This window comes from Bos javanicus, chromosome 16 (assembly GCF_032452875.1).
Source record: "Bos javanicus breed banteng chromosome 16, ARS-OSU_banteng_1.0, whole genome shotgun sequence".
NCBI lineage: Eukaryota > Metazoa > Chordata > Mammalia > Artiodactyla > Bovidae > Bos > Bos javanicus.
The window spans coordinates 7,144,797-7,172,698 of record NC_083883.1 but is presented as its reverse complement, the minus strand read 5'-3'; the positions used below and the strand labels follow the sequence as shown (position 1 = coordinate 7,172,698).

Here is a 27,902-nt window from a genome sequence, read left to right as displayed (position 1 = left end):
TTAATGACATGCAACCCCAGCCACTCTTGACAGCTCACTTATTTATGGTGAATAAATACCTCTGCTAAAGATAAGGAAATAGCTGCTAAAAATGTCAGAACTGCTTTGGCAGCAGAGGTAGAGGTCAGGGGTAAAAATGTTAACTGGAAGAATCAAGCATCTGGTAAACACAGAAAAGTTATAGCGTCATTGCCTGGGGCAGAATTCATATGAAAGACTTGTGGGTCACAGCTCAAGAGGAACTTGGGTTGACAAAGCTGCAAACTCAGTAGGCAAGCTTGTATTGTATTAACAAAAGTTTAAGACCAATAAATCAAAGAGGAAAATTATGACACTCTCTTAATCATAACAAATCCTAAGAAATGAGGATTCCTTAAAATGGCCACATTTTAAGGACGGACAAAATTTAACATAAATTTATCATTTGACCAGGATACTGAAGCATAGTAGAGTCTTGACAATATATTACAAAGATTTTCCAATAACTGAATCCTTTCAAAATGGGTATACTTCCTACTGGGCTTCCCAGGTGACTCAGTGGTAAAACATCTGCCTGCCAATGGAGGAGATGCAGGTTTGATCCCTAGGTTAGGAAGATCCCTTGAAGAAGGAAATGGCATTCTTGACTGGGAAACCCCATGGACAGAGGAGCCTGGGGAGCTACAATCTATGGGGTCATAAAAGAGTTGGACACTTCTTAGCGACTAAAATAACAACAATACTTCACACCACTGTTGGAGATGCGGCAGAGAGAACTAAACGCTGAGTCTTTGAAATAATAGACTCTTAAGAATCTTTCCATCAGACACACATGGGCTGACGTAGAAGTGGCTTCCTATCAATGTTATTTTTTTTTCCCCTTCCATGGTACAGAGTTGGGTGTAAAAAGCTACTCTTTGGCCAAAGGTGACTTTCTCAGCCTCTGGGTCATGGTATGACTGTGTCACTGATTCCCCAGTGAGATCTAGGTATGAAACACAAGTAAAAGTGATACTCCTTCGTCGGCCAATAACTTTAACAACTGTATCTTTTCCCATGTTCTCTTCATCTTTCCGAAACCTGACTACAAAGTGGTGTAGGGTCTTAGGACAGCACATAGCCACTGAGTGAAAGTGGTTCCATGTAGGACACTGAACTTACCATGCTATAGGGTACATCTGTGTGTGTGTGTGTGTGACCATCACCATATGGAGAAGATGAACCCTGACTAGGAACACCAGCACCAGAATCTGGTAAAGAAATCCTTTTGAATTGTTCAGATTGCCTGTTGGAACACTTGGGGATGCTTTATCTGTACTATATAATCAATGCGTACGAGAGAAGAAAAGGTCAATATTATGATATTCAATCTCACTGGTCATCAGATATTTAAACATACTGCAAAAATTAAATTTCTTATTTTAATAGTTATTACCCTAAAGAAGAAAGGGTCTTTAAAATTAGAACATCATGTCAACACACTTGTGGCTCCATTAGGCACTTATTCTAAATGTAAATCCCATTACCATAAAATATGAGCACATTTACATGATTCTTACTTTGTCTTTGTCATTTGATATTGAAGATTGATAATCACTTCAACAATTTTTAAAGTGGGAAAGGATGCATAAGTTTTGACCTAGTGAAGAACTGTAAGTGCCAGCAGGCAATAAAGACAATGCTGATGGCTCAGTTCTCAATGAAATCCATAAACTACATGATAGGTGTGTTTCCTTTGCTAATGCCTTGAAATCATTTATTACAAACTGTGCCTCCATGAGAGCTTGCCATTTGCACAATTTCATGCATTAACAGTAAAATTCTTTTCATATCCTTCTGTTTGTCCACACCCACATTTTCACATCAGTTTCGACTCCTGGGACTTAAAAATGAAGCAAAGTGGCACAAAATATCTGCATCTTTGTTATGTCAGAATTTCTAATTCAATTAATCTCTTTGCCAAATTAGCCTGATTATTTTAAAATAGAGTCTGTGTCTGTAAAGGTCACTGCTGTTTTTCATTAACCAATACTACCCTGACGGGAACTAAACAGAACAATGTATTCAAAATGGAGCCATGAGTTATTTTGTTATGCTTTTTTAATTGCAGTAATCTGATTTTTCAAATGTATACCCTCTGTAATTACAGTTGAACATTCTTACTAATATGACAGAGAAGTTAATTATTGGAAACTGCTCACTGTTTTCAAATAATATTATTTCACTCTTCTATTACTTGCCAATGCTCTTTCATTATAAAAAGGATCCTGTCGTGCCTCATTTTATGATTCTCAGGTATCTCTAAAGTACATTTCTTTTATAAATCACCAAGTTTTAAAAACAATGCTGGTGTATCAGTGACAGAAATACATGGGGGACACTTGGAGAATCCACAGAAACTACTCCTAACCCAGAGTGGTGATATAGGAGATAGACGGACTCCTAAAATGGACAGCTGGTGTTTGTTTAGTGGTGTAAGATTGAAGCTTTGTTCTCACCCAGACACTCTGGGGACAAAGCTAGTGGCTGAAGCTGACCTCTGCTGAAGTAAAGAGATAAGGTGCCCACTCCTGAGTTCAAGGAAGACTTCACTTCTGCACATGCGCAGGAAGGCTCCTTGAGGGTCAAAAAGGGAGGGGGTCCATAATAAGTGTGGACATGCACCCACAGGTGAGATGGGGTCCATTTTATCGAAAAGATGCACATGCACATTGGGGAGGGTCTTAGAACCAGGGAATGAAGAAAGAAACAAGATAACTGGCCAAACGTAAACCAAGACCCACAAGGACTGTCTTGTGTAAGTGATTTAAGTCACCTCTTAACTGTGTTCCTCGTTCAGGACTCCTGCACTTCTCTCTGAGTGTGGATCTCAGTCCAGTTTCTGACTTACTGTGCTTTCCTCATTAGAGCGGATGCTCATACCCTTCCTCTCTGGGTTTGTGTTTCTGTCTTGCTTCTGACTTAAATAAAACAAGCTGTCTCTCTGTGTTCTCCCATTGTGCTGTGTGTCTCTAATGGTAAACTTTGTACCTGTTTTGCAGTTTTTGCCTCCTTGTGACATTTTTGCTTCCAAACTGGGTAAGAATCAGAGAATTCTGCTTCCAGTCTCTAGTCCCTGGTGGAATGGTGTCTAGGTTCAATCCCGGGACAGGGAGATAAACTCTTGCTCCAAGACTACTATCCCTCCGAGAACAGTGGCACCAGGTTATAGGGCATGATGTCAAGGAAGAGTGTCAGATCAAGTTTTATCCAACAAATTGTTATCTGGAAGGTCCAGGGGTCCTGAGGTAAGGTGAGAAACAATGGATGTGGAGGGATAGGAGTGGAAGACAGAGGTCTGAGAACTGGGAGCAAATGTTTAAGGTTCTGAGACAATGGAGAGCAGAGTATGTATAAGCAGCTTCAAGGAGGTCAGCAGGGCTGGAGCGTGAAGCTGTTGAGGTGAAGGAGGCAAAGGTCAGACCGAAAAGGACCTTCATTCCCTCCTCGACTCACTTACTCGTGTAATAATTACTCAGTGCCACACTGGTGCCAGGTTCTGAGGATTCAGACAACAAACAACCTGTGCCCTCATGGAATATCCACTGAAATCCATGTGGAATGCAGAGAAAACAACATAAACAGGTAACACACGTACACCATTGAAGGAGTTAGAGGCCATGGAGAGAAATGGAAAAAGAAATGGAAAAAAGTAATCCCAAGGAGTCTTGTGAGGAGAACACAGTTTTAAACAGGATGTTCAGCTAAGCCGTCACTACAAATTTGATTTTGAGTAAAGATCTGAGGAAGCATGCCAGAGTGACCTGATTGTAGGGAATTCTAGACAGAGGGAAGAGCAGGTATGAAGGCCCTGAGCCAGCAGAGTGGCTAACGTGACCCAGGAACAGAGAAGATGCCAGAGTGGCAGAGGAAAATGGGTGCGGGGGGAGAGGTGGTGAGTAACAGGAGGAAAATGGGGTTCTTACATCCTTCGTAGGTACTTCAATACTCAGATCACAGTTGTGCAAGAATCTGACTTTAATGGAATACTGGCTGCTTCATTAAGAATAAACCGAAGAGTGGGAAAGGCAGAATTAGCAGGACTAGTGAGGAAGGGTATAGTAATCCAGGTAAAGGGAAGACGGCTTGGCCAGAATGGTAGCACGGGAAAGGAACTGAATGCTGGATCCATCTTGAAGGTAGACATGATGGAATTTTCTGCTGGTTTTGCACATGCTGGAGAACGTGAGAGAAAAAAAGAGAAATGAAGAATGACTGACTCCAAAACATTTGGCCTCAGCAACTGTTCAGATGGAGTTGCTATCAGCCAAAATGTGGGAGGCTGTGGGTGGAGCAGGGTTTGGGGAAGGATGGGGTTGTCATTCACTGAGACGCAGAAAATCATAGAAGCCAATTGGAACATGACAACTTTGCTATGACTATCAAACCTCCAAGTAGAGAAGATGAACATGTAGTTAGAATGTGGGGGTGGGAGGCAGGAAAGGTGCTGGCTTCCTGACGCCAGTAAGTTAAACAAGGTTAAAACGATTAGTGCTGAGGTTCTCAAAGTGGACAAAGAGAAGAAAACACATGCTTCTTTACATGAAGGTGGGAATAATAAGATTAAGTGTGTACTGAAGGAAATAACATTAATAAAACAACCATCTCAATGACAGAAAATACAAGATCTCTGAAATATAAAACCTTTAAAAGGGTTGAAAATTTCCGGAGGGTAATGAATTTTACTTTTCATGGCTATGTCTTTAATTTCAGCACTATGAATACATGCTAAGTATTCAATAAAGAGGTAGTAAAATAACCATATTACATTCGTTAAATAAATTATTTCATAAAGAATTATCACATAAATCATTACATGATGAAATTTCACTATCTTTAGCTTATCTCCAAACCCTTTAACACATAAGAAATCATTTCACTGTTTAAATAAGCCAAAGAGTAACCAATTCATTTAAATGTATATTATGCCTTCATTTTCCATTTTACTTTGATCTTTTAATTTTTCTTAAATTTTCTTAGGGCAAACCTCTACATGAAAAAATAATTGTACAGAAGTTAGCCATCAAATTTGTTTTCAGCTTTGAAAATTATTTTCAATTTAGTAGGCTGGACAAAAACTCAAGGTGTGTGATGAGATAATAATTATTCAGGCCATCACACACCCAGTCCCCTTTCCTACTGCTTCTAGCAAGGATAGAAATTAAAAGGAGAACCTTTAAAGGAATAGATATGCAATTTAATAAAAGCAATAATGAATGGAAAAGTAAGTTAAAATAAATCAATGTCATTTAACTCAAATTAGATAAAGAACTACACAAGCTAAATCTGAAACTTGAATTAAGCATCCCAATAAATGCTGTTTCTATTCAAGAGTAAATAACTAGCTTTGTTGTTGCTTTGTTTTGTATTAAAATTTCCCCCATATAAGTGAGATCACACAATATTTATTTTTTTGTCTGACTTAATTCACTTAGAATTTTGTCCTCAAGAAACTTTTTTTTCAAAGTGGCCTCTAAACTATAACTGAAAATATGTACAAAGCTGGAATACAAAACAGTAAACCTTTCTGGAGTATATGTGAATCAAGAACAGAAAAGTATTGGGTTTTTTTAAGAGACTGATCCATTTCAAAGCATTACTTACAGTATTTAGACTAGCAATAAAAATTGTGTGGGTAGATGACAAGTATCAGCATAAGACAATTAGATAAACAAAAAAAAGAGAGAGATATTAAAAGAACCTACAAAGATTACATTCATGTATTAACTGAAAACCAGATCGATTTATTTGTGACAAACACTTACTGAATAAATAAATTCCATATAGCATTCTTTAAACTTATACTACATTCAGGAGGTAATTCAAGATGGCAGTATAGGAAGATCCCGAACACACCTCCTCCATAGACACACAAAATCTATAGCCATGTATGGATCAATTTCCTCTGAAAAAGACCTGAAAACTAGCAGAACAGCTTCTCCACAACAAGAAATATAAGGGCCATAATGAGACCAATAGGAGAGGGAGGTGGCTTCCCAGGGGATTCAGTGGTAAATAATCCACCTGCCCATGCAGGAAACATGGATTCAATCCCTATATCAGGAAGATTCCCTGGAGGAGGAAATGGCAACCCACTCAAGTATTCTTGCCTGGAGAATCCCATGGAGAGAGGAGCCTGGTGGCCTACAGTCCATGGGGTTTCAAAGAGTCAGACACGACTGAGCGGCTAAACAACAGCACAGCAAGGAGAAGCAGAGATGCAGTATTATCAAAAAACCTTGCCTCTGACAGTGACCCAGGTGCAGGAGGGATCTCACCACACAGGGCTTCTCTGTGCAGAGTACGGAGTCTGTGCTCCACACAGACGCTCTTGGGACCTGAAGAAATGAGCCTAGAGAAACAGCAGCTTTGTAAACCAGTAGGATTTAGGTTCAGGAGACCCAAAAGGCATAGGGTACAGGAAGCCTGCTCTTAAGGGGCTCATATGCAGACTAAGTTTGATCTACCAAAGTAGGAAGCTCCTAGTTACTATCCAAAGTTGGCAAACCAAGGAAGAGCAGTGTACACTTATTATTTAGAATAATGGAACCAAGTGCTAGAAGAAATGGGCTTCCCTCGTGATTCAGCTGGTAGAGAATCTGCCTGCAATGCAGGAGACTTGGGTTGGATCCCTGGGTTGGGAAGATCCCCTGGAGAAGGAAAAGGCTAACTGCTCCAGTATTCTGGCCTGGAGAATTCCAGGGACTATATATAGAGTCCATGGGGTCACAAAGAGTCGGACACAACTGAGCAACTTTCACTTCATGCAGACTAAGTCACCCTACTCATACTCAATCACTTCAGTGGTGTCCACCTCTTTGTGACCCTATGGACTGTAGCCAACCAGGCTCCTCTGTCCATGGGATTCTCCAGGCAAGAATACCCAGGAGTTGTCATGCCCTTCTCCAGGGGATCTTCCCAATCCAGGGATTGAACCGACATCGTTTTTGTCTCTTGCATTGGCAGGCAGGTTCTTTACCACTAGCACCATACCTGGAAAGCCTAAGACCCAGAGAAAAACCAGCAGTCTGAAAACCACCTAGACCACATCAGCAGGAGATGCATTCAGTTCAGTTCAGTCGCTCAGTCCTGTCTGACTCTTTGCGACCCCATGAACCACAGCACGCCAGGCCTCCCTGTCCATCATCAACTCCCGGAGTCCACCCAAACCCATGTCCATTGAGTCAGTGATGCCATCCAACCATCTAATCCTCTGTTGTCCCCTTCTCCTCCTGCCCTCAATCTTTCCCAGCATCAAAGTCTTTGCAAATGAGTCAGCTCTTTGCATCAGGTGGCCAAAGTACTGGAGTTTCGGCTTCAACATCAAACCTACCAATGAACACCCAGGACTGATGCATTAGCCAATCTTAAAGCAACTGCCAAGGGCACAGGGGTCTTTCTGGACATTATTAGGAAGCGTAGGCACTGGCTGGTGCCTTCTCTGTGCTCCTCCTTGCTAGTACCACTTCCCCCCATCCTGGGGCCCCACTGAAGCCTGCAGGTGCAGGCAGTTCAAACAGCAGATGCCCCTTGGGTACCTGGCTCTGGTGGCCTGCACTTCTGCACCCAGGAGACTGAAACAATCAGGAGTGAGTTTTGGCAGGCTACCACCCCCACAACATGACACAGCAGACTGAAACACATCTCCAGTTTGCCACTAAAAAAGGCTTATATTCTTGTGCTGGAGTCTCAGTGTAAGGGAAGTTTCAGGCCTTCCACATATCGTGAGGTTACAGAGGAGTTCTAGGGAGTGAAGGCCAGGGGAGTGAATGTTATCTTTGTACTCTCTCAGGCCTTGCTACAGCTCACTAGGGTCTCACAGAGAGGAGAATACACACTCATCTGGAGCCCTGACTTGTGGAACTGTCACATCCAAATCACCTGTCTGGAGGCCAGCAAAGACAGTGGTCCCACAGGACTTTAAGGCTGCTCCCCGAGGGTCTGGCTTCCACTTAGCCAAAACTAGGGGCTGATTGAAACCTCTACCTTTGAACACAACAGGGCTTAGTACAACCTCAAAATCTGGAAGTTATTAAGAATAAATCAGAGTGTTTAAACAATCATAAAGATTTGAGAGATAATCAAAAGCTAGGTCAGGGCCGAACAATAAGGTTCACGGCTTACACAAGGACACTCCTTTAAGCCTGGGAGAAGTTCCCTGTTTTGTCTAATATAAAGAAACACAGAGAGAAAAGCAAAATGAGGAATCTGAGGAATAGTTTTCAAAAGAAAGAACAAGATTGAATTTTTAAAAATCCTTAAAGAAATGGGGATAATTAATTTACCTGATAAAGAGTTCAAAATAATGCTCATAAAAATGCTCACCAAACTTGAGAGAAAACATGAATACAGTGAGAAGTTCAAAAAGGAGATGGAAAATGTCAGAAAGCACCAAAATGAAAGTCACAGGGCTAAAGAATTCAATAACTGAACTGGAAAATGTACCAAAGGGCTTCAGCTGAAGACTAGATCAAGCAGAAGAAGAAGAAAAAAAAAAGCAAACTTATAGACAAGATAGCAGAATTCTTTCAGTAAGAGGAGCAAAAAAAAAAAAGACAGAGTGAAGATAGCTTAAGGGATTTATGGGCCACTATCCAAAAGACCAATATACACATCATAGGGATGACAAAAAAGGCAGAGAGAGAGAAAAGGGACAGAAAGTCTATACAAAGCCATAATGACTGAAAATATTCCTAACCTACAGAAGAAAACAGACATCTGGGTCCAGAAAGACAAGAGAGTTACAAATGAGACAAACACAGAGAGAGACACATTGTAATAAAAATGTAGGAAGTTAAAGAGAATATTAAAAGCAAGAGAGGAAAAAAAAAAAAAAAACCTTTTTACATACAAGGGAACTTCCATACGTCTATCAGCTGATTTTCAAGAAGAAAATTTGCAGGCCGAGAGAGAGAGGCATGACAGATTCAAATTGCTGAAAAGAAAAATCTTACAACCAAGAACACTACTTGGCAAAGTTATCACTTAAAATTGAAGGGAGATAAAGAAATTTCCAGACAAGCAAAAGCCAAAGGATTTTATCACCTCTAAACCCCTGTTTAAAGAAATGCTAAAGGGACTTCTTTAAGCCGAAAAGGCACTATCCAGTAACAAGAAAACATAAGATGGTAAAAAAAATCTCACAGGTAAAGGTACATAGCAATAAAACTAGTGGACTGACCATTTATTAAACTATTACTAAGGCTAAAAGAAAAAAGTAGTAAAACTAACTATAATAATTAGTTATGAGATATACAGGCTTCCCAGGTAGCATTAGTGGTAAGGAGGCCCTGCATCAACGCAGGAGATGTAAGAGACATGGATTTGATCCCTGGGTCAGGAAGATCCCTAGAGGAGGGCATAGTAACTCACTCTAGTATTTTTGCCTGGAGAATCCCACAGACAGAGGAGCTGGCCAGCTACAGTCGTCAGAGTTGTAAAAAGTTGGACACCACTGAAGCAACTTAGTACACATACATCATGATCAAATGGGCTTTATTCCTGAGATTTATCTATGCAGAGATGGTTCAACATCTCATTAATACTAACCACTTTAACCAGTAAAAAATTATATAATGAACTCAACAGATACAGAAAAGACATTGTCAAATTTTGATTCAACATCCGTACTTCAGTCATGTCCAACACTTTGAGACTCTGTGGACTAAAGTCCGCCACGCTCCTCTGTCCATGGAATTCTCCAGGCAAGAATACTGGAGTGAGTCACCATGCCCTTTTCCAGGGCATCTTCCAGACCCAGGGATTGAACCCAGGTCTCTCACATCTCCAGCACTGGCAGGTAGGTTCTTTACCACTAGTGCCACTTGGGAAGCCCGTTAATATAGCGACCCTGTTCATTTATGAAAATACAGCCCAATGAGTATCTTGGGCTCACTTCAATCTGGTCAGCAACTTCTTGTCCTTTAGAGGTGTGATTAGGGAGGAGGTAGGTGGGGAAGAACAGGACTTTCTAAATACTGCGTAGTGCCACAAACATGTATGTGTTATGTTTTGGTTTTATAACAATTTCTAAACTCTTATCAAAACAGGTATAGAGGGAATGGACCTCAACATAATAAAGGTCATATATATGACAAACCCACAGCTAACATCATACTCAATGAAAAGTTAAAAGCTTTCCCTCAGAGATCAGGAACAAGACAAGATGCCCACTCTTGTCACTTTTATCAACAGAGTACTGTAAGTTCTCACCACAGCAATTAAGCAAGACAAAGAAATAGTCATCCAAATTGGAAAAAAAAAAGAGTATAACTGAAATTATTTGTAGATTACATGAGACTGCCTATAGAAAACCCTAAGAACTTCACCAAAAAACTGTTAGAACCAATAGATAAATTCAGCAAAGTTGTAGGATACGAAATCAACATACATTTAGCCCTCCTTATCCCTGGGGTCTACATCTGCAGATTCAATCAACCATGGATCACAAGTATTTGAAAAAAAAAATTCCAGAAATTTCCCAAAACCAAAACTTGAATTTCCCCCATGCTAGCAGCTATTTACTATCATTTACACAAGATTTGTATTATAAGCAATTTAGAAATGACATAGAGTATATGCAAGGATGTTCATGGATCATATGCAAATATTATGCCTTTTCATGTAAGAGACTTGCACATTTGTGGATTTTGGTATTGTGCTTGTGTCCTGGAACCAACTCTCTGTGGATACATAGAACGACTGCACAGAAATCTGTGCATATCTATAAATTATAATGGAATATCAGAAAGAGAAATTAAGAAAGCAACCTCATTTATAATTGCATCAGAAAGAATAAAATTCCTAGAAGCAAATTTAGTCAAGGAGGTGAAAGGACCTGTATGCTGAAAACTATGACACTGATAAAATAAATTATTCAATAAATAAGACACAAAGAAATAGAAAGATATCCTGTGCCCATGGATTGGAAGAATTAGTATTGTTATAATGTCCATACTATCCAAAGCAATCTACAAGTTCACTGTAATCTCTATCAAAATTCCAATGACATTTTCACAATACTAAAACAATTTAAAGATTTCTATGGAACCACAAAAAACCCTAAAAAGCCAAGCACCTTGAGAAAGAATAACAAGCCTAGAGGAATCATGCTCCCTGATTTCAAACTATACTCAAAGCTATAGTAACAAAACCAGCATGGTATTGACATTAAAAACATACAAAGAGCAATGAAATGGAATGTAGAGCCCAACAATAAATATGCACATATACAGTCAAGTAATATATGACAAAGGAGCTATGAATACACGATGAGGAAAAGACAGCCTCTTCAATATATTGAGCTGGGAAAATAGAACACATGTAAAAAATGAAACTAGACCACTATCTTTGTTGTTGTTGTTCTGTCCAACTCTTTGTGAAGCCCCTGGACCATGGCCAGGGCTCCTCTGTCCATGGGGTTCTCCTGGCAAGAATACTGGAGTGGGTTGCCATATTTTTCTCCAGAGGATCTTCCTGACCAAGGGATTGAACCCATGTTTCCTGCACTGGCAGATGCATTGTTTACCACTGAGCCACCTGGGAAGCAGAGCAACAACAAAGACCACGGTCTTACACGATACATAAAAATTAACCCAAAATGGATGAAAGACTTGAATGTAAGGTGTGAAACCAAACCATAAGACTCCTAGAAGAAAACAGGTGGTAAGTCCTTTGATATAGGCCTTGGTGATGATTTTTTGAATCTGATGTCAAAAGCAAAGGCAAAAAAAAAAAAAAAGTGGGACTATTTCAAACTGAAAAGCTACTGCACAGGAAAGCATACCATCAATAAAATGAAAAAGCAACCTAGAATGGGAAAATATTTTCAAATTGTATATCTGAAAAGGAGTTAATACTCAAAATATTAAACTCATTCAACTCAATAGTAAAACAAACAAACAAAAAAAAAGAATAAAAATTGTCACAGAATCCAGATAGACACTTTTTTAAAGAAGATATGCAGATGTCCAACAGATACATGAAAAGGTTCTCAACAGTAATAGGGAAATCCAAGTATTAGGGAAATACAACTCGAAATCACAAAGAGAAATCACCTCATACCTGTTAGAATGATCATAATAAAAAGAAAAAGTATTGAAAGTTTTAGAGAAAAGAGAATCCTCTTACATGATTTGTGAGAATGTAAATTGGTGAAGCCACTATGGAAAAGAGTTTGGTGGCTCGTCAAAAAAATTTTTTTAATAAAATTTTTTATTATAATCCATTATAATATATGGATTATATGGTGATGTATGGTAACTAGACTTATTGTGATGTATACAAAGATTGAACCATTATGTTGTATACCTAAAACTAGCATAATGTTATTACCAGTTTTACCTCAAAACTTATAATACAACTTAAACTAATCAAAACAATACTGCAGAAAATCATACAAAGACACCTTACCATTCATTTCCTTGTGAAGGGTTTTCTAGTAGCACTCGGATTATGTATAATAAGCAGCTTAATAATTTGAGAGAAAAATTGAACAGACGTATTCTTAGACCTTTAAACAAAGAACAGAAATTGGATTTTCATTTAAACTCAGTTCACAGATAACTAAAAAGAATTGTCAAATATATCAATATTAAGTACAGCATTTAAATTGTGTTTAGAAACTACACTACCATAATTGTATACACACTCTGAAGTTCTAAGTGCCTGAAGACTGAAACAAAAAATGAGAATGACAGCTGGTATGAACCACAAATAATAGTGGATATTATACACTAAGTAATTCAACTTTTGAGCATTCAAAGCCATAAAGATCATATCCAACCAAGATTGGTTTAGGTATGCTTAAAAGTTTAACCATTTTATAGATCTATAAATTTGGGAATAAATTTTAATTAGCCAGAAAATCTAGTTGCTTATAAATTCACAAGGATAAGTTATAAACTTTGTATCTTTTGAGCACCTTGCAGATTTGATTACACAGAAATTATAATCATATATAATTATGTATTATACATTTAGATAGTAATTATAGAATTAACGAGAAATCCTAATAGCATATAATGGGAAATATACACACTCACACTCCCATTTTTGAGATTCAACTAACTTTTTGTTATAGGTTTAAATACTGATGAAATCTTAAAAACTTTTTTTGTAGGAAATAACACAGCTATGGACGTATCTTTGTACATGGCTATGATAGTTGATGTTGGAGAGGACTAATTAACATTAAGCAAAATGTGCTTAAAATCTGATTAATAGAAGCATTACCTTTCCTGCAATTATCAGGTGGTACCAGATTTACACATTATGAATAAAATTCTGAGAAAGGTCTTCCAATAATTATTTCTTAATAAGATCTAAAAATGAAATGCCATTTTGTTTTTACTCTGCTATAGGTGAGTGTACTTCAGGTAATATTTAACAGTAAAAGGTTAATGCTTATTAATTGTGTAATTTTTCCTTGGTTTTCCTATTAAAATGCTAGGTACATACAGGTTAGTTTCTTAATAAAGTCTTTTAAACTGTTAATGAAATTGCCCTGGTTTTATAGAACTGGTCTCCTTAAAAGTTTAGCCAAAGCTGGGTATTCTTTCTGGCCTGGAGAGACAGAATTTTTACTACTAAAATAAAGGAAACCTTCTATGCAAATGATGTGGACTATTCAAGTAATATCTATTGGTGCAACCTCTAACCAATCAGATTAGAGAAGCGCTAGTTATTATTAACCTAACCCTGAACTAACCAGCCATTAAGATTCTGTAATTTGTGTGCCTTACAGATTGAAATACTTCCTGTGGTCAGTATTCAGACAACTTCTCATAACTCCAGTTTTTCTCTATGAACCCACAGAAGCACATTAAACCACCCAAGAGGATTCAGAGGTCAAAACTGTGAAAGAGTAAAGTCTACACCAAACTATTTCCATTGCTTTTTGACATCTTAAGCAATAATTACATGAAAAAAAAAATTGCAAACTGGTTCACTATATATGACTTTTCAAAAATACATAGTATTGTGGAGAGGTAAGAAGTATGACTGACACTTCAACCCCGAACAGGCTTAGGAGGTCACTGACTATGCCAATTTCATGCCCTCTTGAAGTTCCAAAGTTTCCCAAATGTATTTTATGGCAAGAATTCCTGGGATGCTATATGCTGAGCTTGGCTCTGCACTTTATGATTTTAAATCTCCAGGGGAAGGTGTTGTACATTTCAGGACATCCTACATGCTTCTTGCTATTAGGTGTGATAGGTAAACTCATCCCTATTAAACACTAAATCAGAAAATTATTCCCCATTATGGTTACCTGGAATCACCAGAGTCTTCTCAAAACAAGCTTTAGGTGTCTCTCACAGTGAAAATATGGGGAACCCTCATTTAAATGATTTTCCTCAGTATTTCTATCAATCCAAATGGTCCACTCAGAAGTCTACTAAATGATACCAGACTTGAAGATGTAAAGGTGTCAAGATAATCATCACCAGAGGCAACATCTACTGCTTTTTAAACATTAATGCCTGACAGAGAAGATTATCAAGTTTACTCCTGTATATAAAAGATATTTTGAAAAAGGACTGTATAGCTGTATTTTTTATGACAGTGAACATATATACAAAATATAGACAGGGGAATAAAATGAAAGACTTACTTGATCTCTGGTTTTTGATAAAAAATAACTTTAGTCTCTCTTTAAATGTGTTTTCATTCATATAGAATTCAACTTGCACCCTGCAAACAAAAAAATAAAAACACAATTAAGCTAAACAGTAAGATATATGAAAATAAAAACAAATTATGTGGTGTAATACATTACATAATTTGAACGAACCCCACCATAGAAAATGAGAAGTGAGTTAAAACACTGATTTTTTGGGGAGTACCAGTTATGTTCTAATTTTAAAGATATACTCGTTTAAATATCATATGCAGTTAATTCAGTTATCTGTATTACTAGATAAATGAGTGGTATGTACGATTCAGGGCTTTACTGGTAGCTCAAAACAGCAATAATGCAAAAGTCTTTCATATATGTATGAGGAATAATTTTTCATCAGTGTAGTCCCAATTTTTTCCCTGTCGTAAGAATCAACTGGATGGTTAAAAAAGTCAGGATGAACTAACCATCCCAAATCTCCTGAATCTTAAGGGACTGGGCTTGGAAATAGAATTTTATCAAGGATTCTCTTTACCTTGAACCTATTTTGGGACATAACATATGGGACACTTTACTTTCTTATTTATCTGTCTCATATTAAATATTGCTTGATCAACAAAGGAGTGGCACTGGCAAGGGGAACATTAAAGTTACCAGAGGTAAGTTACCAACCAGACAGATCAATTAAGGGACTGAATATTCTACCTTTAATCAGCTATAAATTGGTATCAACATTCTAAAACATAGTAGCATTCTAATAAATGCGTTTGCTTTCTCCCTGAATTCTAGCAACTTCTCTCAAATGATAGAGCAAAAACAAAATTTTCAAAATACTGAGTGAAAAAACAACTGTGTTCAAACTTGGTGAATTCCAAATAATCATCATCTGAAATTTTCAGATGTTGCTTCCTGACCTGCATACAGGTTTCTCAAGTCCTGAAAGACCAGATGCCATGATCTTCATTTTCTGAATGTTGAGCTTTAAGACAACTTTTTCACTCTCCACTTTCACTTTCATCAAGAGGCTTTTTAGAAGAAGATGTTGTGAAAGTGCTGCATTTAATATGTCGGCAAATTTGGAAAACTCAGCAATGGCCACAGGACTAGAAAAGGTCAGTTTTCACACTAATTCCAATGAAAGGCAATACCAAAGAATGCCTAAACTACCATACAATTGCACTCATCTCACATGCTAATAAAGTAATGCTCAAAATTCTTCAAGCCAGTCTTCAACACTACGTGAACCATGAACTTCCAGATGTTCAAGTCGGATTTAGAAAAGGCAGAGGAACCAGAGGTCAAATTGCCAACATCCACTGGATCATGGAAAAAGCAAGAGAGTTCCAGAAAAACATCTATTCCTGCTTTATTGACTATGCCAAAACCTTTGACTGTGTGGATCACAATAAACTGTGGAAAATTCTTCAAGAGATGGGAATACCAGACCACCTGACCTGCCTCTTGAAAAACCTGTATGCAGGTCAGAAAGCAACAGTTAGAACTGCACATGGAACAACAGACTGGTTCCAAATAGGAAAAGGAGTACGTCAAGGCTGTATATTATCACCCTGTTTATTTAATTTATATGCAGAGTACATCATGAGGAACGCTGGACTGGAAGAAACACAGGCTGGAATCAAGATTGCCGGGAAAAATATCAATCACCTCAGATATGCAGATGACACCACCCTTATGGCAGAAAGTGAAGAGGAACTAAAAAGCCTCTTGATGAAAGTGAAAGTGGAGCGTGAAAAAGTTGGCTTAAAGCTCAACATTCAGAAAATGAAGATCATGGCATCTGGTCCCATCACTTCATGGGAAATAGATGGGGAAACAGTGGAAACAGTATCAGACTTTATTTTTGGGGGGATCCAAAATCACTGCAGATGGTGATGGACAGGGAGGCCTGGAGTGCTGCGATTCATGGGGTCGCAAACAGTTGGACACAATTGAGCGACTGAACTGAACTGAACTGAAGACAGCATATTAAAAAGCAGATGTATAGAACAGTCTTTTGGACTCTGTGGGAGAGGGAGACGGTGGGATGATTTGGGAGAACGGCACTGAAATATGTATAATACCATTTTTGAAATGAGTCACCAGTCCAGGTTCGATGCACGATACTGGATGCTTGGGGCTGGTGCAATGGGACGACCCAGAGGGATGGTATGGGGAGGGAGGAGGGAGGAGGGTTCAGGATGGGAAACACATGTATACCTGTGGCAGATTCATTTCGATATATGGCAAAACCAATACAATATTGTAAAGTTAAAAAATAAAATTAAATTAAAAAATAAATAAAATAAAATGCCACATTCAGAAAACTAAAAAGATAAAAAGCAGAGACATTACTTTGCCAACAAAAGTCAGTCTATTCAAGGCTATGGATTTTCCAGTAGTCATCTATGGATGAGAGCTGGCCTATAAAGAAAGCTGAACACCTAAGAATTGATGCTTTTGTAGTGTGGTGTTGGAGAAAACTCTTGAGAGTCCCTTGAACTGCAAAGAGATCCAACCAGTACATCCTAAAGGAAATCAGTCCTGATTATTCACTGGAAGGACTGATGCTGAAGCTGAAACTCCAATACTTTGGCCACCTGATATAAAGAACTGACTCATTAGAAAATACCCTAACGCTGGGAACGATTCAAGATGGGAGAAGAAGGGGACGGCAGAGGATGAGACGGTTGGATGGCATCAGCAACTCGATGGACATGAGTTTGAGTAAACTCCGGGAGTTGGTGATGGACAAGGAGGCTTGGTATGGTGCAGTCCATGGGGTCGCAAAGAGTTGGACATGACTGAGTGCCTGAACTGAATTAAATATCACAAAATTTTGATAATGTAATCTACATAAAGTAGATAGTTTGGGGGTTGGCTTTTTGTTTGCTTTTTGTTTTGTAGGGATATTCGAGAGATAAAACTGGAGAGAAAATAATTGACATAGGAAGATGTTCATGTCTTAGAGAAATATTTCACTCCTAAATTCTAAGGTGCATATTCAAAAAGATCTATTAATATTTTAAAAGCAATCTCTTATGCAGTAAAAACAAAGGGCTTTTGTTATCAATTGCTAACCAAGATTTATCAGTTATACATTCTAAAAACTTGAATTGCTCTTTATCTCTTATCCCTAAAGACAACATTTTCACCATCTACATTTTCCTTCTTTTGTATCCTTTTTTGATTTCTGTTTTGTTTTGTTTTTTACTTTATGTGTAAAATGACAAAAATCAAGATTCTCTTTACTTGTTAATTTCTCTAGAACCAAGCCATGGATATTGCAGTAATACCTTCTAGCAGAACATCTCTTTGTGCATGTCTGTGTGCATGCACACACCCCTACATGTATATGCAAACCTTCACACTCACATATGCTGCAAAATACTTGCACAGTGTGTATCTGTTATCAATTGCTAACCAAGATTTATCAGTTATACATTCTAAAATCTTGAATTGCTCTTTATCTCTTATCCCTAAAGACAATATTCTCACCCATCAACATTTTCCTTCTTTTGTATCCTTTTTTGATTTCTGTTTTGTTTCATTTTTTACTTTATGTGTAACAACATAAAGTATGTGTATGTATATAACAATATACATACATACAAAGTGTATGTACACATACATACACTTTATATACATACAGACACTTTGTTATATACATACAAAGTGTATGCATATAACAATACATACAAAGACCCACATCTCCACTGGCATCTTGGAAAGCCATCACTGGACCTGCTTCCCTTGTTGATCAAGTGAAAGAAAGTTCATTTTAATAAAGTAACTGTGACACTGATATTAAGCTACATTAATTCAAATTTGCTATGGATACAAAAGCAAATTTGAGAAGGACATATGGCTATTATACAAGTAATAAAACAAAAGCCATGTAGATTTGCTCCCTAGAATTATCAAGCTTATAATAGTATCAGTGCATTCTTCAGATAATACCTGGAGTGCATTACTGAGTATACAGCAGAGATGCATATTTTAACTAAAATGAGATCGTCTAAATCCTTAAGCAAACAACGAGTATCTGGAAAGCATTTCATATAAGGACAAGTTTAAGGAACTGGAAATGTTTAACCTTACTCAACAGCTGTCTTTAAACACTGAAATGACCAACATTATTAAAATGAGATGATTCATAATGTGGTGTATAGGATTAGTTATAGAAATTATGAGAATTATGAATGATATTACCCAGTTCTGAAATGGCCATCACTATAAAATTGAGTATTCTCCAATACATATAAATGTGCCAAAGACTAAGTAACAGCTTGCAAGCGACTGGATTTTTTCCTGAAGTGAAAATGATTTTGCATGGTGTAAGGTCTCTCATTAAATAACTTACAAATTCCATTCTCATTATAATATCATGTGAAGCAACAGAATTAATTAATCTAGTGATCTCAGTCAACATCACTAAGGAACATGGATGATATTAAAGCATACATTCATACAAATACTTTTCAAAGGTCAAATGAAAAAACAAAAAATAAGCAAAACACTTTTTGAACCCTATCTTCCATCAGGTACAAAAAAAATGTCATTTAGATTTATTATTTATAATATAGAATGGAGACTTATTTGATTCATGACAACTGTACAGGAATCCAGGCAGCTTAGTATAGTGTATATTTTGGGAACTGTCCAGCACCAGATACTTCTCTAGTATTTAGGGAGTTGGGTGGGACAGAATTTAGTTTTTATCTTTCCCATTTTTTTTCATGATTTTAGCTGATTTTAAATATCCTGTTAGTAGTTCCCTTTCCAGATTTAAATGTGCTTTTACTTACTTCCTCCCTCTTTTCTTCTTTCCCTCACTCCCTCTCTCCCTTCCTCTTTTTTCCCTTTCTTCCTTCTTCTCTTCCTCCTTTTCTCTTCATTTATGAATTCCTTCTTCCCATCTAACTTTATCTGAACTGACCTCTTTACCTACTGACCTCCAGTAGGTAATTTTAGCGTATTCTAAAACCATAGAGTTTTGAACAATACACTAGAGCAAATCTGCCCTCATTATTCCTTTAAATGTCATTTTTCACATTTTTATACTCAAAATAAAATGTAAGATCATTTTGTCCCATTTATTCCAATATAACAGTGGATATGTGGTTGTAGTTAATAAAAATAAAGTAGAATTGCAATCATTACTATGCCACATCTATTCCTACTGACATACATTACCATTGGTTAATAATATGTTGGTTTATTTGGGCAGAGCCTATAACTTTGTTTACTATTCTAAAACTGCTGTTCTGACCTTTAACTTTTTTGATATTGTAATTGACAATCATGTTGAACTCTTATAGGTAGTGATATTTTTCATGCTTAGTTTTTGAGTTTTCTAGGCGGACAATCATGTAGTCTGGAAATTTCCAATATCTGTATTCCCTTTTCATTGTTTTTGTCTTACTACATCGACTAGAACTTTTTGATGAAAACAACAATCAAACAACCATTGTATGTTTTCCTAGAAGGCATCTAGTGCTTTAGAAGTAATTACATTATTGACAATGAAATTGCAATGAATACTTATATTTTACTAAATATCATAACAGGAATGAATGAATGCTGATTCTCAAAAAAAAAAAAAAAACTTGAATCTATCAGTTGATGGTGTATTTTTGTTTTTTCTTGATTTATTAACTTGGTAAATTATTTTAGTTGTTTTTATATTGTCATGTGCTTAGTCACTCAATCATGTTCCACTCTTTGCAACCCATTGGACTGTAGACTGCCAGGCTCCTCTGTCATTGGGATCCTCCAGGCAAGAATACTAGAGTGAGCTGCTATGCCCTCTGACAGGGGATCTTCCCAACCCGGAGACCAAACTCAAGTATCTTACATTGTTGGCAGATTCTTTACCATCTGAGTCACTAGGAAAGCCCAACTTTGAGGTGCTTTTATATTAGGCAATTTTATTTTCAATTGTGGAATATTGTTTTTGTAATAGTGAACTATTTATGTAATTTACTGCTGGATTCATTTACTTTTATTTTAGAAGCTTTTATTCTATGTTCATAACTAAGATTCATGTGCCATTATCTTTATACTATTCTTCAAATATAAACTGAAAATGTCCCAGATATTTTATTTTCTGGAACAATTCTTAGTACTGTAGGGTTTTTATTGCATAACTATCATCAATTTGCCTTAACAATATCAAGGACTTAATACTGATTTCAATATTTTTTCCCATTTTTTGTTGCTCTGGTTACTTGAATTTAGCATAAAAAATATGTAATATCTTGTTAAAAAGCAATTTTACAATTTCAGTCTTAAAATTCCTCTTTACTAACTTTAAATACAAAAATTAATGGTGACCCAGGTTGTTAATGCACCAATCTTTCAGGAAAACTTTCTTTCTTTCTTTCTTTCTTTCTTTTTTTTGAGCATTGATAATACCTTGGACTCTGTTTAGGATGCCAAAGTTTTGCGGATATTCTCTTTGGGAACTCATGGTAGACACAGATCATTACCAAAGGAAAGTTCTTCTTCTGTGTCTCCTTGGTGCCGTTCCCTTCCTGCTTTCCTCTGATACTGTCCATGTATCAGTTTTACAATTACTGCACTCATTTCAAACAAGGCAGTGTTGATCTGGACTTTCTGGTCTAACTGCTGTCATTCTCTTCTAATCACTCTTCACGATGGTGACGGTAGCACTTCTCAGTAATACGACATAAGTCCATTAGATTGTAAACTCTACGAGGGTGGGGACCATACTGCGTTTTGTTCATGCTTATGTCTTAAATATTTAAATTTCTTGGCACCTACTAGGAACCTAGTTCCATTCACTGCCTGAATGAAGAGGTAGTGTGGTCCCAAGTTCTTTCTTTGGTACAAACCTTAAAGACTCTGAGCTGCTAGTGCAATAGAAGAAATGAAGTCATCTTCCTTTTCTTCCTTAGGTTATAACTACTTAAGGATAAAAATACTTGGGTTTGTAGTGGGCTGAATCCTTGAAATCTCTTCCTTACTCCAACTTGGTCTGCCTTGAGATTAATGGTCATTCCCTGCAATTTTTTTTTATTAATTTGGATGTGCTTGTTTATTTGCACCATCTCCTCACGATTTAATAAACATTTAGAAAAACATTCCACTACTGTTGATTTATTAATTTTTACAGTGTTGCTATGACTCGACTAAAGCAGCCATCACTTTTATTTTATTTAAATAAAAGTTTAATTCAAGTAATTGTAGTGATTTTCTCAGATTTATAGCTAGTACTGAGACAGAATTGGGACACTGGTCTTTCAGTTATTACTTCTTGCTTCCTGCCTTCTCTTCAAGTTAATTTTTCATTATTAGGAGAGTTCCAGGTTATCTGTGAAGTATTACAAAAGAGCAGTGCAAATACCAGACCATCACAGGGATACTGAGAAGTGTTTGTTTAATTTTGCCCTTTGACTGTTGACTCTAAAGAAGGTTCTTATCTGTTTCCAAATATACACTCCTAACTTCTGGTAACTAAATTATTTAACAGAGCTACCAATTTTGAATATGCCAAAGGTTTTGACTGTGTGGATCACAATAAACTGTGGAAAATTCTGAAAGAGATGGGAATATCAGACCACCCAAGCTGCCTCTTGAGAAATCTGTATGCAGCTCAGGAAGCAACAGTTAGAACTGCACATGGAACAACAGACTGGCTCCAAATAGGAAAAGGAGTTCATCAAGGCTGTATATTGTCATCCTGCCTATTTAATTTATATGCAGAGTACATCATGAGAAATGCTGGGCTGGAAGAAGCACAAGCTGGAATCAAGATTGCAGGGAGAAATATCAATAACTTCAGATATGCAGATGACACCACCCTTATGGCAGAAAGTGAAGAAGAACTAAAGAGCCTCTTGATGAAACTGAAAGAGGAGAGTGAAAAAGTTGGCTTAAAGGTCAACATTCAGAAACATGTGTACACCCGTGGCAGATTCATGTTGATGTATGGCAAAACCAATATAATATTGTAAAGTAATTAGCCTCTAATTAAATAAATTTAAATTAAAAAAATAATACAATAAAAATGTACATTGCAAAATAATAATAAAAGAAGCCTGAATTCTAAAAAAAAAAAAGAAAACAAATATCATGGAATCGGGCCCATCATTTCATGGCAAATAGATGGGGAAACAGTGGAAACAGTGACAGACTTTATTTTGGGGGGCTCCAAAATCACTGCAGATGATGACTGCCCCCATGAAATTAAAAGGCACTTACTCCTTGGCAGGAAAGTTATGACCAAACTAGACAGCATATTAAAGAGCAGAGACATTATTTTGCCATAAAAGGTCTGTCTAGTCAAGGCTATGGTTTTTCCAGTAGTCATGTATGGATGTGAGAGTTGGACTATAAAGAAAGGTGAGCACTGAAGAATTCATGCTTTTGAACTGTGGTGTTGTAGAAGACTCTTGAGAGTCCCTTGGACTGCAAGGAAATCAGTCCTGGGTGTTCATTGGAAGGACTGATGTTGAAGCTGAAACTCCAATACTTTGGCCACCTGATGGGAAGAACTGACTCATTAGAAAAGACCCTGATGCTGGGAAAGATTGAAGATGGGAAGAGAAGGGGATGACAGAGGATGAGATGGTTGGATGGCATCACGGACTCAATGGACATGAGCTTGAGTAAACTCCGGGAGTTGGCAATGGACAGGGAGGCATGGCATGCTACAGTCAATGGGGTTGCAAACAGTCAGACATGATGGAGCAAATGAACTGAACTGAACTGAACCATTCAAATGGAACCTTGTAAAAAAATAAATAAATGAGCCTACTATAAATTTTTCTTCCCCCCAGAATTAGTTTCAATTGGTCAAGCTCAAGTGCTTCAAAGGATCTTCTAATTGGCTTCCAGTCTTTACTATTTACACCAATAACCTCATTTTTAAAACTTTATGGAGTCTCTCCTAAGTCACTTGCCAACATCTTTCTGTCCATCTTATTCTTTTCATAATTATATGTGCTTCACTTGCCCATCTCCATTAGTAACATCTTATAAGGAGGCCACAGTTAGAACTGGACATGGAACAACAGACTGGTTCCAATCAGGAAAAGGAGTATGCCAAGCCTTTATATTGTCACTCTGCTTATTTAACTTACATGCAGAGTATATCAGGGGAAATGCTGGGCTGGAAGAAGTACAAGCTGGAATCAAGATTGCTGGGGAAAATATCAATAACCTCAGATATGCAGATGACACCACCCTTATGGCAGAAAGTGAAGAAGAACTAAAGAGCCTCTTGATGAAAGTGAAGGAGGAGAGTGAAAAAGTTGGCTTAAAGCTCAACATTCAGAAAACTAAGATTATGGCATCCAGTCCCATCACTTCATGGCAAGTAGATGGGGAAACAGTGGAAACCGTGGCTGAGTTTATTTTTCTGGGTTCCAAAATCACTGTGGATGGTGATTGCAGCCATGAAATTAAAAGACGCTTATTCTTTAGAAGGTAAGTTATGACCAACTTAGACAGCATATTAAAAAGCAGAGACATTAACTTTGTCAACAAAGGTCTGTATAGTCAAGGCTACGGTTTTTCCAGTAGTCATGTATGGATGTGAGAATTGCACTATAAAGAAAGCTGAGTGCCGAAGAATTGATGCTTTTGAACTGTGGTGTTGGAGAAGACTCTTGAGAGTCTCCTGGACTGTAGGAGATCCAACCAGTCCACCCTAAAGGAGATCAGGCCTGGGTGTTCATTGGAAGGACTGATGTTGAAGCTGAAATTCTCATACTTTGGCCACCTGATGCAAAGAGCTGACTCATTTGAAAAGACCCTAGTGTTGGGAAAGATTGAGGGCAGGAGAAGGGGACAACAGAGGATGAGATGGTTAGAGTTCATCACAGACTCAATGGACATGGGATTGGGTAAACTCCGGGAGTTGGTAATGGACAGGGAGGTCTGGCGAGCTGTGGTTCATGGGGTCGCAAAGAGTCGGACACGACTGAGGGACTGAGCTGAACTGAACTGAACTGATAAGGAGGCAGAGATTAATTCTGGAGACTTTCAATAGCATTCTCTGCACTGTAAAAATAAAGTTTTAAATAATTCCATTTTCAGAGAGGGAAACCATCTACTTTATGCATATATATATGCATATATATGCATGTACATATATGTGTATTTAAATATATATGTATATACATAGTGATGTGTATATATATATATTGATGTGTGGGGAGAGAGCAAATTAGCCAAGATGGAGTGTTCAGGCTTCCTTGCCCTACATTTTGTAAATAATGACTATGTAACAGCTGAGATCATTTACAGCAGTGTGCATACCTTCAGGAGGTACTGGCTTGGTCAGGAGCTACTTTGTGCTGTAGGGATATGTGAGCTCCACCTAAAATACAGCGGTACTGCTGCTGTGTTATTGGCCGCGTCCACTGGGTCAGCCATGAGATGACAAAATATACTGTGTCTCCTGCGACGGCTGCTGCAGTAGCAGGAGAGGATACTGTTATGGCCACTGTGCCAGTCAGGAGAGAAGTTGTATTGTGTTAGGTTATGCTACGGCTGCTGCTATGGCTGCTGCATCATCCAGGCGATAATAAACGTGTCTTGCAGTTCCGCAACTCCTTGATATTTCTTCCAGGCTCTTAGCTCATGCCTTGCCTACCCAGAGTTCAGCGAACAGTGTGCTCAGTGAGATACAGCGAGATAACTGGCGCTGTGAGCAGGATCGGTGACACATGATTAGATAGATATATGTAATGTAACAAGGAAAGATTCTGGGGTGCTAATCACTCATCAGTTTTCTTTCATTCTGGGTAACATAATGCTGATGCCCCTCAATAACTGCATTTACGCTTTTGTCATTCCTTGGTAATCACAGCTTGCCAGTAACTGGAAACACACAATCTTGTGGCTTCCAGGGGAAAACAAATTAAAAGTGAAAACAAGAATACTTTTGTATTCAAGTTTTTCTTCAGTTTAAACACTCACGTCCTGATGTGCAATGCTCATTTTCAAGACCTACTCTCTGTACTTCCCCATTGTGTTTAAAATAATTAAATTTAAGTAATCTCAATTTTTAAACCTAAGCATGGGAAGCAAAAGATAAACAAGCTAGGAGAGGATTTAGCTTTGGGTATAAAGTTATGCTTCGGGGGTGGCACAGTGGTAAAGAATCTGCCTGGAATGCAGGAGACCTGGGTTTGATCCCTGGGTTGGGAAGATATTCTGGAGAAGGAAATGGCAACTCACTCCAGTATTCTTGCATAGAAAATCCCATGGACAGAGAAGCCTCGCAGGCTACAGTCCATGGCATCACAAAGAGTTGGACATGACTTAATGACTAAAAAGGGTATAAAGATATATATATATATATGTATATGTATATGTATATGTATATATGTATATATACACACCCATAAGATGTTAATATATATATATATAAACATGCATACATGCAAACATATATTATTAAAATATAAAGCTGTTATTCACAGAATGATTTAGAAGCTTATAGGTAGCACAATCCCACTACAAACCTAACAACCACCTAATCAAATCTCCCATCAACCACAATGTGTAAATCCTCTTTTCTTTTTCTGTATACTTATAAGAAGAGGAAAGAAGACAACATGTAATTTCTAACTCAGATTGGACTCTTGCATCAATCATTTTAAAACCTTGAAGGAAACTATAATGATGCTCCCACAGCCCAGGATTGCTATGAATGGGCGGCATGATCAAGTAGCAAACCCCAGCTTGAGGAGAAATGTGTTTGTTTTCGGAGAGTGACTCATTGGATCTCAAATAGTCTGGTCATGTGCAACAGATGCTAGTTGTTACTATGAAATTGGAAACTATATGGAGACTTGCACATGCAGTGAAAGTAGCACCTTTTAGTTTTATTTAATTCTTTGCACCAGTGACATTAGATTTGAGATTAGTCCTCCAAGCAGCCTCTTCCATTCTGCACCTCAAAGGAAAAAGTCCCAGGTCAGTAATAGACACAGTTCACTGAGGATATATATTTCTTTAGGATCTTTTATCACTTAATATTCTTTCTTAAGTAACATGAAAAGCGAAAGTGTTAGTTGTTCAGTCATGTCTGACTCATTGTGATTCCACAGACTGTTGCCTGTCAGGTTCCTCTATCCATTACATTCTCCAGGCAAGAACACCGGAGTGGGTAACCATTTCTTTCTCCAGGGGATCTTCCTGACCCAGGGATTGGACTCAGGTCTCCTACATTGCAGGTAGGTTCTTTACCATGTGACCCACCAGGGAAGCTGTACTTGAATAACATACATATGACTTTTAATAGAAAAATCATAGGGGTTGAATACTATTAAAGACATGGTTGCACAACCTGGCAAAAGAGGGAGAAAACAGTCACAAATAGAATTTCACTCAATAAATACTACAATAAACAACTGTGTTTTCTAGGGAAACTGACTTCATCCCCACAATCATGTGTTGGTATGTTCTTTTGTTTGTTCCTTTTGTTTACTTTAGCATAATGGCTAAGAGGGATAAGAGCACAGACTTTGGGATCAAATGATATGCATTGTACTACCAGTTTTCCTAACTTTCATTCTCTACAAAATGCGGATATTACTTTCATTAACATGGTTGTTATAAAAGTTAGAGATACTTCCTATGTGAGACAAACAACTAGACAATAGCAAATAACTTTTTTTCTGGAATGTTGATAGTTAAAAAGTGTTACTAGACAAATATTTATGGAAGGAAAACAAAAACTGTGGATCATTGATGTCAATTTGATATAGTTGATTTCTCCAAGATGACACCACCCTTATGGCAGAAAGTGAAGAAGGACTAAAGAGCCTCTTGATCAACGTGAAAGAGGAGAGTGAAAAAGTTGGCTTAAAACTCAACATTCAGAAAACGAAGATCATGGCATCTGGTCCCATCACTTCATGGAAAATAGATGGGGAAACAGTGGAAACAGTGGCAGACTTTATTTTTCTGGGCTCCAAAATCACTGCAGATGGTGACTGCAGCCATGAAATAAAAAGACACTTACTCCTTGGAAGAAAAGTTATGACCAAACTAGACAGCATATTAAAATCCAGAGACATTACTTTGCCAACAAAGGTCTGTCTAGTCAAAGCTATGGTTTTTCCAGTAGTCATGTATGGATGTGAGAGTTGAATTATAAAGAAAGCTGAGCACTGAAGAATTGATGCTTTTGAACTGTGGTGTTGGAGAAGACTCTTGAGAGTCCCTTGGACTGCAAGAAGATCCAACCAGTCTATCCTAAAGGAAATCAGTCCTGAATATTCATTGG

General features: G+C 37.6%; 1 protein-coding gene across 2 annotated transcripts in view; it reads right to left on the bottom strand.

Moving 5' to 3' along the window:
• The window catches only part of KCNT2 (potassium sodium-activated channel subfamily T member 2), a 435,264-nt gene that overhangs the window by 280,571 nt on the left and 126,791 nt on the right, over positions 1-27,902 (bottom strand). For both annotated transcript variants that reach the window (XM_061382138.1, XM_061382137.1), the window contains exons 2-3: positions 14,633-14,712; positions 12,430-12,529 (exon numbers count right to left, since the gene is read on the bottom strand). In XM_061382138.1, the coding sequence (XP_061238122.1) occupies positions 12,430-12,529; positions 14,633-14,712 (180 nt within the window). The remainder of the gene's footprint in view (positions 1-12,429; positions 12,530-14,632; positions 14,713-27,902) is intronic.